The following is a 12,813-nucleotide window of genomic DNA, read 5'->3' on the forward strand; positions in this document are numbered from 1 at the left end:
TTTGCAAGAACTTAGAATTTTGTCCTTTTCAAATACCATACTGAAGAGAAAACTTAAACTGTAGGTTTTTTTTAAACCTTCATTGGTAGCAACTGAGGTAAGAATAGAGTTGCCTTAGAAATGTTTTCTGCAGTACTAGTGAATAAGGTTATATACAGTTTCAAATAAGAGTATTTTAAAGGAAGAGATTAAAAAGACAATTCGCTACATGCCACATGACAAGTTACAATTTCTCCAGTTTGCCTTAAAAGTTGCATTTTTGTACTATGCATCTACCAGTTGATATGTCTCAATTTAAAGCTTGGAAGCTATCTGATCACAGTGTATACATTACAACATCTGTATGAAAACTCTAAATATAAGTATTAAGCATTTTTAGAGATGCTTACATCATCAGTGTCTTTGACTCGAAGAATCTGTTCTCTTAGATCCTGTAAATCATTAAACGTGGACTGTGCTGTGATGGAATATACTAATGCAAAACCTTGTCCATTTTTCATGTATAGGTCTCTCATTGCTGTAAACTGTTCCTGTAATTAAAAAGTAGATACAGATATTGGATTCAATTTGCGCTTTCCTTGCACAAACTGCTATACAGTTCAGGTCACAAATGGATCGCAAGTATGATGCATTTGTGCCCCCTCCCCCCTTTAAATTGAACAATATTTTACTGTTTGACTATAAGCATTATAGTAAACTGAACTGCTTTTAAAGAAATCTGAAGTTTGGAACATTATCTGGGGTGGCTGAGCAACATCTAGATATTGCCAAGGGCTACACCCTGGGAAAAAGTGACAAACTAGAGTAATTTCATGAGAGAAGAGGTACAGTAGAAGGTAAAGTGTAATCTGTAGATTACAGAAGTTACATTCCTCCCCAGTCACTCCTTACGTGCCAACTTTTTCCCACCTCCTGATTGTTCTTTAAAATGCATTGTAAAGTAAATGCATCCCTTTTCAGCCTCCATTTTGTCGTCTATGTTAAATTCTACTTTAATTTTCAAGGAGATTGGCTAGAGGATAGAGACACTCAATAGACTTGTCACATTTCCTAAGCTTTGGTGACAACTACAATATTGCATATGAAGACTTGCTGGTGCACTGCACAGCAGCATTAGGACTTCTCCCTCTTTGAAAACTCTAATGAGTATGACTGTGGAATAGCATTTGCCTTTCTCACATCGGTGACTCCAGCTATCTTGTGCCTGATCAATCACTCACCAAGTCCCTTGCTATATGTCAGTGAAAAGCACAATTTATTTTGAGAGAACAGCCACTCCATCTTTCTGTAGATTTACATGGCCTTACTCTAATACGGAGTTTAAATAAGTTATTATTGGACCACATTAGTATTACAGTTCAGAGAACACATGTTACACTCCAAGGGTCTTGAGCGTATGCTCACTGGAATCAATGAAGGAAATGACTGGTTTCAGTAATTTTGGAACTAGTCAGAGAAAAACCTGACCAGTATGCAAAGGGTCAGCATAAACCCTGTGCTTTGAGTTCCCCTAAGCTGACTAAAGCGATACTATTTTTATCCCAATGTCAGAGTACATCTCGCACACAAAAGAAAAAGGGAAGAAGAAAGCACGTATTCTCTACAGCAACAGAAATCAAACCTGAGTAACCATCGGGCCTAAATTCTCCTCTAGGCAATATGAACTTAGAACAGCAGCACAATCTTTTTTAAAATGCTCAATCTCATGTTTCCCCTATTACAGAACATGAACTCACAGGAAACTTGTAAGTAATTTTCTGCTGCTATACTCAAGTTTTGTTTAAATACTAGTATGTTAAAGAACATCCTTTAATCCAATGCACTGACCACAACTACTCTTTAACGAATGAGGAAGGAAACATGTCACCATTTACATCCCTACATCTTTTGATGGTTTTAATACTGTACATCAGTACTTAGGAAAGTTGGGTTTTACATACCGTTCCTGCAGTATCTAAGATTTCAAGCATACACTGTTGTGCATCTACTTCAACTTGCTGTCAAGAGAGAACAATGTGGTTAGAATTTTTCCTCTTGCAACTCTCCCCTCCAAAGACACCAGGAATTGCGTGATTTTTATAAGCAAATTCATAATGCATAAAGCAACATAATGGCTTAGGAAGTTTATATGGATATATACTTTGAAAACAGCAGGAAGAAGCCTTTCAAAGAGCCCTAGTGACATTTTCAAAAGCAGTATCAGCAGCCAAGTACCACTTTGCAAAGTGATTAGGGATTTTTGATTATTAAAAAGGAGGCTGCTAAATTTGTAATGATGGTTATCAGCAACTACCACAACTAATTTCTACTTGTTTCAGGGATCATTCACAGATTGAAAGAAAAAGTACAGGTGAAAGCTAGAAAGTTGGATTGGCATATTAATGCTCATTTGATAGTAATTTAGATCAACAAGATAATAAGTAGTAAACAGCAAACAATAAAACAAGCAAACCATTAACAGTGGTGTCCCCTAAACAAGCCTTTAGCGACACTAATCAGGAAACTGATCCAGCTTAGAGAAATTTTCAAAAAATTGAAGGTTTAAGAAGGTAGATCAATTTCTGTATCTATTTCAGAGTTCCTCTGTCTAGTTTCTACCTCAAAAAAAAAAAAAAAAAAGAAAGTAGCTGTGAGGGCAAAGGATATGGACATGCCTTCAAGCAGGCTACCCACCCCCCCCCCTTTCAAGCTATTGGTACACTTCCCTTGTTTCTATTTGCATGTAAAATTCCTAGTTGGCAGTTCAGGACTCAGAGAACTTCGTGCCCCCTATTCCAAATACATGCATTATCACTAGTTTAACTTCGAGCTTTTCTTTTGTAACTAGATTTGAGCTTGGGGGGAGGGGAAGAGGAGCATTTCCACCCTTCTCACACCTCCCTCATGTCCCTTAAGGGTGGAGATTCCTTCAATAACCACTATTTTAGCCAGTATTGCTGACAAAGTTATTCAGCTAATTAAGCAGCATCTATTCTCTTTATGAAGAAATATCTGGGGAGTAAACCAAGGCATCAAGTTTCAAGACTTCAAGCTCAATTATTTAGTTCCAGACAAACTTAAAATATTTCAAGCCACATCCTCTCAACTTCAAATATTACATAATTAGATTTAACATTAATGGTATAGAATTGCAACTGCCAAACCAATATATTTTGAAGTCACACAAGTCAAAAAGCAAGTTAGAATTCTAACAGTGAGGGGAAGAAAATGACTGCATAAAGTGTTGTCCAGACTTAAGCAAGACTTCAACAATCTGGGTGATTTGAAAAGAAGAATACAGAGATATTCCTAGTCATTTCAGGACCAAATCTCAAAACAACATTGTAAGATCTTTGCTAAAAAAAAAATAATTAATTAGCAAAAGGCAAAATTTCTTAAGATGGCTTTACTTTTTCATGCTCCATGGAAACAGTCTTTGGAAAAATTCACCCAGCAAACATCATGAATCTAGTATGACCTGAAGAATGTAAATATGTAACAAAGGAAACATTTCACTTTAGCACAGCTTGTGAATATTTTTGGAGTCATTTATTGGGCCTGACCCAGCAAATGTCTGCACCAAACATTGGGATAGGGTCCAAAATCCCTGCTCGTCTAATACAGAAAAAGTAAGTGGCTATGTAGAATTTGTTGTTGCTGTTGTCTCTTTAATAAGAGTTCTAGCTTTGGCTTGAAGCCCACATGCTTAAACAGACTAGGATTTTGCCAGCATACAGATTTCTATGAGGTCAAAAAACAAGTGTGAAATTATCATTTTGCTCTCACTAATTCCTCTTCTGTTCAGAAGAGATTCTGATGACTATAAGCTGCAATGGCTGTTAATGCAGCCTCTTTATTCCATATAAACTTAGTCCACTGCTGAAAAGAGGAGGCCCTGCAGTTTTTGCCCATTCCCAGCTAGGGTTTGTGCATCTTGCCTTCTTTGTATAGACACTGGCATTTTTATGGCCACATGGTGAGCTACATCAGAGTATCAATGCATCTGGAAAGTAATTCAGCTAAAAAAAGAAAGATTAAGAAACTGACACAGCTGAAAATGAATCTGCTTCACCAAATGGTTAACTGTTTTGGTAGCAGTCCAGATGTAAACTATCTTAGCCTGGAATATTAATCATGGTCTCAGCTGAAACTGAAGAGTGAGCAATACGGAGATTCAAGATGATGCAAGCAGAGTCAGACCTTTCAGCCTGTCATGCTGAAGATGGGAAAACAGAAACTAACAGGCCACTGTAAGTGTTTGTTCATTTATGATAGGTTTGTGTTAACTTATTAATAAAACAACAACCCACCTAATGGAAGCATATCAAGCTATCAGTTAAATTGTTAGGAATACAGTATGATGCCTCCAGTGTTCTAAAGGTGAGCCAAGTTGTTTTTAGCAGATTTTCCTAGTAGCAAAGAAGCTTAGAACCTCAAACATACAAATCCAAATCTACCTGCATATACTAACACACACACAAACTGATAATAAATATTATAAAAAAGTGGTAGTGTATTTTACTTTTTTTTTTAATCAATGTTCCCAATTCTGACAATGAAATTACCATTTTTTTAACTGACTAGCTAGTAAGGTATTATGCTTAAACATTAAAAAGCTAGTCTTGAATTATTCCTTTCAGACAGACTTTAAGAGCACCTTTACCTTTCAAACTTGTTAAGCTACCCAGTATTATGCGGCATTACCAGGCATACCCTTTTTCAAGCAACAACTCAAATATTTGACAATATGTACTGCAGTTTTAAGTTTCTGTAACACTAGAGAGGTCTTTTGCATATACCTTTCTGTAGGAGTCTTCTATCGTAGGATCGTATTTTTCAACAAATATTCCTTGAACAAACTGTACAGTCTGCAACACAGAAGTTCTTGTAAGATTCTTCTTGCATAGTGACATTTTGTAAACATTGTACACAAATTACTGTTCTAGGTGTATAGTCAGTTATCCATTACATTTTTGAAGGCAAATTAAGTGCTTGACAGAACTATAAGAAACAGTAGGAAGTTAGATGTATATGCCTATTTAACTAAGGACTGTTAGATGAAGCAATGGTACACCTTCCTTCATCCACTTTTACTTGGAGCGTAAGAATTAAAGCATGCATTGATTTAAGGTTTGTCTAACTCTTAGAATCATTATTAGTTTTTAGTTGAATAGGATACTAGACAGCTGCATGGCTTTTACATCTGCATTTAGAACTACTGCAACTTCTGCTACTTATCTGCCAGCACAGGAATTAGTCAAAAAAACGACTGCCAGCATTTACTAGTCTTAACTAGACTCAGTAGGATATTCCTGTGTACCTAGCACGTAGGATGTTTTTAGCACAAGTCATATGGAACTTTAAGACTCAATGGCCAAGTCTGAGAAGACAGGATCAAATCCAGAAATGCTGCAGTAAGATAAAGAATTCAGAGGTGAAGGAAAACGTTCTTTCACAATCTAACATGATTCGACATTTAAGTTTTCCTTTAGGAACTGCTTTGTAAGACAATAGTTCTTACTTACCTGATAGAATGGACCTCTAGACCTTACTTTATGATAAGGTGCACAATTAAACTGAAAGATGTAAAGTTCTTAGGTGGGCTGAGAACATCATATTCTGTGAACTTTTTCAGTGCTAGTCTAGGTCAGACTAAACTTTTCTGTAATCGTTTAACCAAAATGCACAAGCTCTTTGATTTACAATCATCTACCTGCTGCAGCTATACACCTACTTGCAGGGAAAGATGTAGAAAACATGTTAAAGTTCCTACAAACATGCAAATATATATTTGTGTCTGCATAAGAAGAATATTAGTGCTTTAGAGACTGCTATCAAACATTAAGCAAACAGCACCCTGAAGACCTTTCTAGAGGCAGGAGTTACCAAGGCCAGGCACAGGCAAACCTGTGGCTGGGTTACCCAGTGAAGCCAGAGACCTTGACGATGCTGTGGCTATGTACTTCACTGCGTAAGACAGGCACAGATCTGACTAAGCACCATCAACCAACCCCGTACAAAAATAGTAGCATGCGAGAATGCACCAATGGATGCGGATATACCCAGTAAAGGATGTACCTATTCTAGCCAGGAACCCTCAGCAGTCATTACTTAAATTTATGTTTATTTGTGCACACCTACATAGAAGAAATATGGGTTAGTAGAGAGTGTATTAGAGAAAAAAAAAAAAACCACACAAAAACCCAGACAGACTTGAGAAGCCTAAAAAAACATACCTGAACTGCCTCACAGAGTACTTACCAGAGCAGACTTTCCAACACCTCCAGAACCAAGAACCACTAGCTTGTATTCACGCATGATGCAAGAGATAAATCACCCTCAATACCTAAAAACACACAATAAGTTATTCATCATTTTGATCAACAGGTCAACTATTTTTGCACTACGACATCCACTGGAAGATTACATACATAACAAGACATGAACAGTTAAATAGTGGTATCAACTTATAAATGCAGGAGATACACTATTATAACCAGGCATAACCTAAGCAGTATGTCACTTAATTATTACACAATATGGAAACTGTAGACGGTTATTCAAGACACAGTAACTGCTAAACGATGCTACTTTTTCATCTCGCACAAATGAAGCGCCTCCAATGTCTTCTCGTTACCAGGATTTTAACACTTAAAGAAGAACGATTGTTCATGTGTTATCTAGCCTAATTTCATAATCAAGATAGTACAGACTTGAAAAGTTTTTAAAATGGAGATTTTTATATCCCATGAAACAGTAATTTAGAGAAAAGGCAAGAACAGATTAAGACTCTCTGTAATAGAGACCTCAGTATCATGATCCTGCCAAAATATCACAGGAGTTTCAAAGAAAGCACACAAGTATCTGGAAGAACTGCTCACACCCATGTGCACATATCACTTCCACAGAGGCCTCTGGATGGATTAATCTCCTTTATTTACAGCAAAGAGGAATCAGGCATAGAAATTAATTTACTCCAATTGATAGGCCAATTACTTGGATTACAGCATACCAACCAGTGAGGTGTGTTCATCTCATAACATTTTCCAGAAACTGACAAAAATCCCTTCTAGTTATAGCTATAGTCACAGCAAGCATTAAGGTATTTCACAGGTTTCTCAAGATCTTCCATTCACTCACAAGAAGTTGCTTCCACTATATATTTTGCAACAACAGACCAAAACCAATATTCCCAAGAGCCTCACAGGTGCCTAAAGAGCTCGCAGTTTTACAACCACAACATTCACAGTATTGAATAGGTTTATCAGGTAAACAGCTGCTAATGTTTATTGCCTATGGTACTGATATAGTAATTCTAAAAACATGTTTCTTAAATGTCACAGCTGCTACATCCTTTCCTCATCCATCCCACAAACTTATTTCCTATCACACAAGTTTTTGTAATTTCATATATATATATACACACATATACAAGTGTAAATTATTTTCTTCATATGAACTGACATGCATGAAATGTCTCCAGTCTCCTCTGAAGAACTGAAAGCATCAGCATGCTGACAAAACAAAAAAAACCAACAAAAAACCCCAACTGACCACCAACAACCAAAACCAGAATGGGAAACTTCTTTAGGCAACAGCACCTCTTTATTGCTGTTGTCATTTCCTTGAAATAACATCCAAGGTTTTTATCTACTGACCCAAAGTTTGATATATATGCAGAAAGTACAACCATGACACCACAATCCAGTTCACTAAGCAGGGTTTGACAGAAGGGCTTGGTTAACTTTTTTTAATACAGTGGCCATTTTCAAACTATCAACTCTTAATGCAGCTACAATAAAATGCTGCAAACCATCAGATATAGTACTTCCTCTACCTCATTACTGTTCTCCCATAAAGACATACTGAATAAACCCTGCTATAGTAAAGCTAACAGTTACTACTGATAAGAAACAATTATCCAAGAGGAGATAGCATGCATTTTCTCATTCTGAAACACTTAAATGCTAAACAACGAATCACAGAGAGACTTGTATAAGAAAATTAAACCAACCTCTTCCCAGCAAACAAACATTCCTCAAAAAGAACAGCAGGATCCCAGAAGTCTGTTTTCAAAAAAATCCCTTCTTAAGTCTGAAAGTTGATTAATGTTTTGCTAGATATCTAACCACAGTTATAATGACTGTAGTTTCATGAATAACTGGAGGCAACTAAAATATTCTTTTGAGACCATTCCTCTCCTACAAGCTGGATCTGTTCCCCTGTTCCAAACTAGCTAGTGTGGCTGCCTACAGCAGTCTGCCAGATCTGCTTGCTCATCTGTGTTGAAAACTGACCCAGCAAAACCAAAACAAGGCCACAGATTTTGGGACTTGTCTTTGGGTCATACTGCTCAAGAAAACACACCTCTTACAGTCCTGCTAGCAACTGAGCTAATAGGACTGTTACTGCTGCCCTGGGAACAAGGTTTCAATTCCTTTCCTGCAGGGGCTCCAGCACTTACCAGATTGAGTTACCTGTTTTCTCCCCTCTCTCCCCTGCAGAAAGATGAAACCCACCCCACCTGATGAATAATTTGGGGGTCAGAAGCAAGGGGAAGTGCAGGGAATCCAACACAGGTGCTTGTACAAGGTAAGCAGCAGAAGTAAGGTAAGAAAGACCCTTCTCATCAGCAGTAATCTCACAGCATCTCTGGAGTCACACCATCTGTTAGGCATTTAGCACAAAAGGCTAAGATGATTTACATAGAAATTAGAGCACCTCCATGTTAGTGTCCATCTTTGCCATCGCTGATTAACTCCACATTGTCAGAAAACTGAGAAATCAAGAGGCCAGGTCCTATTTGATTTTATTCTTGCAAACATAATGAGCAATCTTTCAACTTAGTGAAACTGTTCCTTGCACCTTAAGGAAGCAAAAGGAACACAAGGAGAAAACCGTAAGGAAATAATTGACCTGATGTCCAGCAAAGCAGGTCTCTCCACAGGCTTCTGTTACCAATAACTTTTGAGACTCTTCAGTGATTTTCACACTTAATAGAACATCTACTCACTCCTGACTTTAAAAACTATGGTTCCTTCACTAGATAAAGTTTTTGCAAACATGGACCACCAGAACTGTTCACACCACAATCTTCATCTTTTTGGCACCACTGTAAATGTTCAGTTAGATCCACAAGCCTGTACATTGTCCAGCCCTTCCACAAACAATGAAGGATTGTCTCTAACGGTACTGAAATGCACCTCTCAAACTCCTGAAAAGTTAAGCCTATAACTACATTACCTGTCATTTCTTTAAAACAAACAATTCAGTTATGCCTGTATTTTTGGCAAGGTGTCACTAGAATGACATAAACATAGTGGGTGTAGGGGAAATCCCAGTACAGTAATCTTAGGTAAACTGCAGCAATTTCACTGTCTTTAAAAGAACAGTCCAAGCTGAATTTTTCAGTCTTCAGTCTGAAGTTAGCAACTAAATATGGAGATGTCAATAACAAAGGCTGACAGTAATTTAGAAGTAACAGAACTTAAGCAGCAGGTACCAAACATCTGTTTTACCTAGTGTTTTGAGTAATTTGTGACTTTTTCTTACTGAATTATCTATAATTCCTTAAAGAAAAATTCCAAATCCTGAAATAAGAAGCTAACAACTTGGTTTTAGTGAGAGACTGGCAATTCCATTTTGGCTCTCAAACAGGGATTCAGGAATTTAATGCAAACCAAAGCTTCTTTCAGCATCCAGGTTTGGAAGTTCAGCCCTAAATATCTAATTGCTGTACAACACTCTGGAGCCAATTTCACTACTTTAAGTGGTGGTACATAATTAAAGCACATATACACACACTATTACAGCTTGGTTAGCCAAACTTCTTAACCTCTGAAGCACCCAAGCAAAAAGCTTTTTTAAGATCTTTGAAGACGTGACAAAGCCAGACTGCAGTACACTCAAACATTTCTCTGACCTTCCCTCCAAACTCGGGCAATGAGCAAGGTGAGTAGTAACTTCCTCTTTCTCCATGACAACTTTTGTCATTTGTACAGTTACTCCTTAACTCACCGAGAGCACGCAGTAATGCTTTATATATACACACACCTATGTAGCATAGAGGTAGCTCGGCATCTCTGTGCTGATCTATCATCAGGTAGCCTGGCCATGACATTTTGGAATGAAATGCAAACCAATGTGTTCTCCAAAATGCATTAAGAAAGCTAACTTGGACATATCTAACAGAGCATACAGCAAAAGCACCATGTATCCTCTGCTCCCACTTACATCTACCAGCGCGCTGCCTTTGTGCAGCAGTCCTGATGTCACTTCACCTTCCTCTTACTGTTTTCTAACAGAAAAGAAAAACTCAATTCCTAGCTAAGAGAACTTTCCTAAGAAAACTTTCCTGGTTACAGGTCTTTGCCTCCTTCTCAGCTAAGAAGCCACCAGCCCACAAAGCTAGGAGCTGCTTTAGGACACTGCCACATTATTGCATAACGAGCTCTGCCACATTATTTGGCATAATAAAAGTCTAGCACATACTTTTCCACTGACCAGTATGCCTGTTGGCTGCAAGTGTGCCCCAGACTCAGTTAGGGCTCTGAACTTGACTTTCCAGTGATTCCCAACTAGCCTGACCTGACTTTGCTCTAGCTCAAACCTATTTTTCCATATCGCATGTTGTACAGACTGCTTGCATCCTAAACTCAATCATGCTCTTACTTCACTTTTCAGATTGACAAAAAGCTTGACTCTGGAACTAACACTGTATTCAGGTCCATCCAGTGCCAACATGATTTCCTTTTGACTCACTTATCACAAATGAGTGGGGGCAGAGGAGGAAGATCACAAAGTATAAAAGAGGAGGTTTAAGTCATAAAGCACCCTATCTTTCAGTTACCTGACAGTATTTGAAACAACACAAGCCATTAAGCTTCAAGTAAGACATTAAAGTAAAAAGTTCAACTGCTGAAAGAGATGCAAACTGAGATGGAAGCTCAAACTTCGGTAGATTTCCTTTTCTGCCAAAAAAAAAAAAAAAAGGCATGTCTCTAGCAATTCTAGAACAGATACTGGACTTAGTGCATGCAGTATCTCTTTATAAAGTCTGTGCCTTGCATTTCACATATTGTCATGCCCTCCCACCCCCGAAAAAAAGTTGTTACTGGAAGAACTTTGAAGAATATGTAATTACGAAACCATTTGTACAGTCAAGACAGAGCTCAATGTAGCACCTTAATAATAATTTTCAGCAGTCTGCACTAACCAGTCATTTCAATGATACCCTTCAGTTCTACAGCTATCAGAAAGCAATTGTATTAACTGGAAAAGGAGGAAAAAGGATCATTAGATCACATGATCTGAGTCATTCAAATGAGGAGACAGCTTCATTCAAATAAGGAGACAGTTAGGTTTACGTGTTTCCTCATCTACAACTTAGCATTCTAAAGCTACAGCTGTATCACAGCATGGCCAGCATTTCTAGAATAGGATAGGGTTAAGTCCAACAACAATATTTGTCTGTACTCCACAGATCACACAATCTCAGGGCTGTAAAATGGATATACTCAAAGGGGCACAACAGAAATGACTATGATAACTGAATAACAGCTAAGCAAACCCCCCCCAGATTTATTGGACAGTTGATGAGAAGTATCCATTGAATCACCCAACAATTAAGATAATTAAGTTTAAACTTACTCCTACCAAATAAACTCTTCATTTAGTGGAGTCCATTTTAAGAGGGAAGTTTTGCTTTGAAAGCTGGCTACCTTTAAGGTGACAGACCTGCAGCAAGGAGTCAGAGCAATGCCAACTTCCTTTGCTTTTTCATTTTTCTGCTCATCCATCTTTACGCAGGAAAATACTGTCAACTGTGGTCTCTATGCAGGTGCTAAAGAACAAGAAGATAGGAAGCATGCAAAAAGTAAGGCCTTTTTTTCCTAATTGGAGCAGGTATGGGCTTTGAACAGCTGAGTCAAGTATTTATATGCACAGGTATTTGACATAACTGTGAACTCTGGAGATGTCTAATCCAAGATTTAGCTAGAAAAATGAGGGAAGCTACTCTTCTTCAAGAAATAGCATTTTCACATAAGCTGCATTCTAATGCTGTCTCAAGTATACAACATCTCAAAAGTACAGAGCTCACTTTCAGATTGCCTCCATTAACTACCAGTGGCACTTCAGTAACTGCCTTGCGTACTTCCTGAAACGGTCCATAAAACCACCATGTCTGTGCAGCCTCTCTCACTAGTCTGTTCATATTACTTTTTCTAATTAATGCACATATTAATGCATTAGCATAGTATGTTAATGTAACTGAATTCTACTTCTTCATGGCACGCTTCTTAAAATTAAAGTACTTGATGAACTAAAGGAGCAAGAGCTTTATATGCACATGGACACTTTTTCCAACAAAGATCCTCTTTGAAGGATGAGCAGATCTTTGAATAAACCCATTTGAACAGAAGGAAGAAAGGTTAACCAGGACAAGTCACTGGAAATGAAGTATTTTAAAAGCTCCATATCTGTCAAGGACCGTCAACGTGGAACTTGCTTTCCACTTCTGCCCTTATCAGACAAACCAAGAAAAAGTGCCTCCTGGACATTTCCTTGAGTAATTTCTTGAAGCACATCTCCAGAAAAAGGCAAACCAAAAAGTGATGATGATAAGAAAGATGAGGAATAGGAAACCCTACTTTAGTGGTGAATGAAGAAACCGCACACTTACTGCCTGTAAAGCTTTCCTAAAAAGCAACCACACAATGAAGAATTCAGGAAAGTTCAAATGACATTGGTAATTGGGATTCATATGATAGTTATGAAAGTGGTTTTTTTTGTTTGTTGGGGTTTTTTTGTATAATTTAGTTTTCTTTCAACTCT

General features: G+C 37.8%; 2 protein-coding genes across 2 annotated transcripts in view; both read right to left on the reverse strand.

The window, feature by feature from the left end:
- MDM2 (MDM2 proto-oncogene) overlaps positions 1-12,813 on the reverse strand; it is a 114,308-nt gene that overhangs the window by 89,517 nt on the left and 11,978 nt on the right. The gene's annotated exons all lie outside the window — the stretch shown is intronic.
- The window catches only part of RAP1B (RAP1B, member of RAS oncogene family), a 31,839-nt gene that overhangs the window by 6,315 nt on the left and 12,711 nt on the right, over positions 1-12,813 (reverse strand). Inside the window, exons 2-5 of the mRNA XM_069773383.1 lie at positions 6,241-6,325; positions 4,779-4,847; positions 1,941-1,997; positions 390-530 (exon numbers count right to left, since the gene is read on the reverse strand). Coding sequence (XP_069629484.1) covers positions 390-530; positions 1,941-1,997; positions 4,779-4,847; positions 6,241-6,297 — 324 coding nt within the window. The 5' untranslated portion in view covers positions 6,298-6,325. The remainder of the gene's footprint in view (positions 1-389; positions 531-1,940; positions 1,998-4,778; positions 4,848-6,240; positions 6,326-12,813) is intronic.

The sequence above is a fragment of the Haliaeetus albicilla genome, chromosome 28 (assembly GCF_947461875.1).
Source record: "Haliaeetus albicilla chromosome 28, bHalAlb1.1, whole genome shotgun sequence".
Classification (NCBI taxonomy): domain Eukaryota; kingdom Metazoa; phylum Chordata; class Aves; order Accipitriformes; family Accipitridae; genus Haliaeetus; species Haliaeetus albicilla.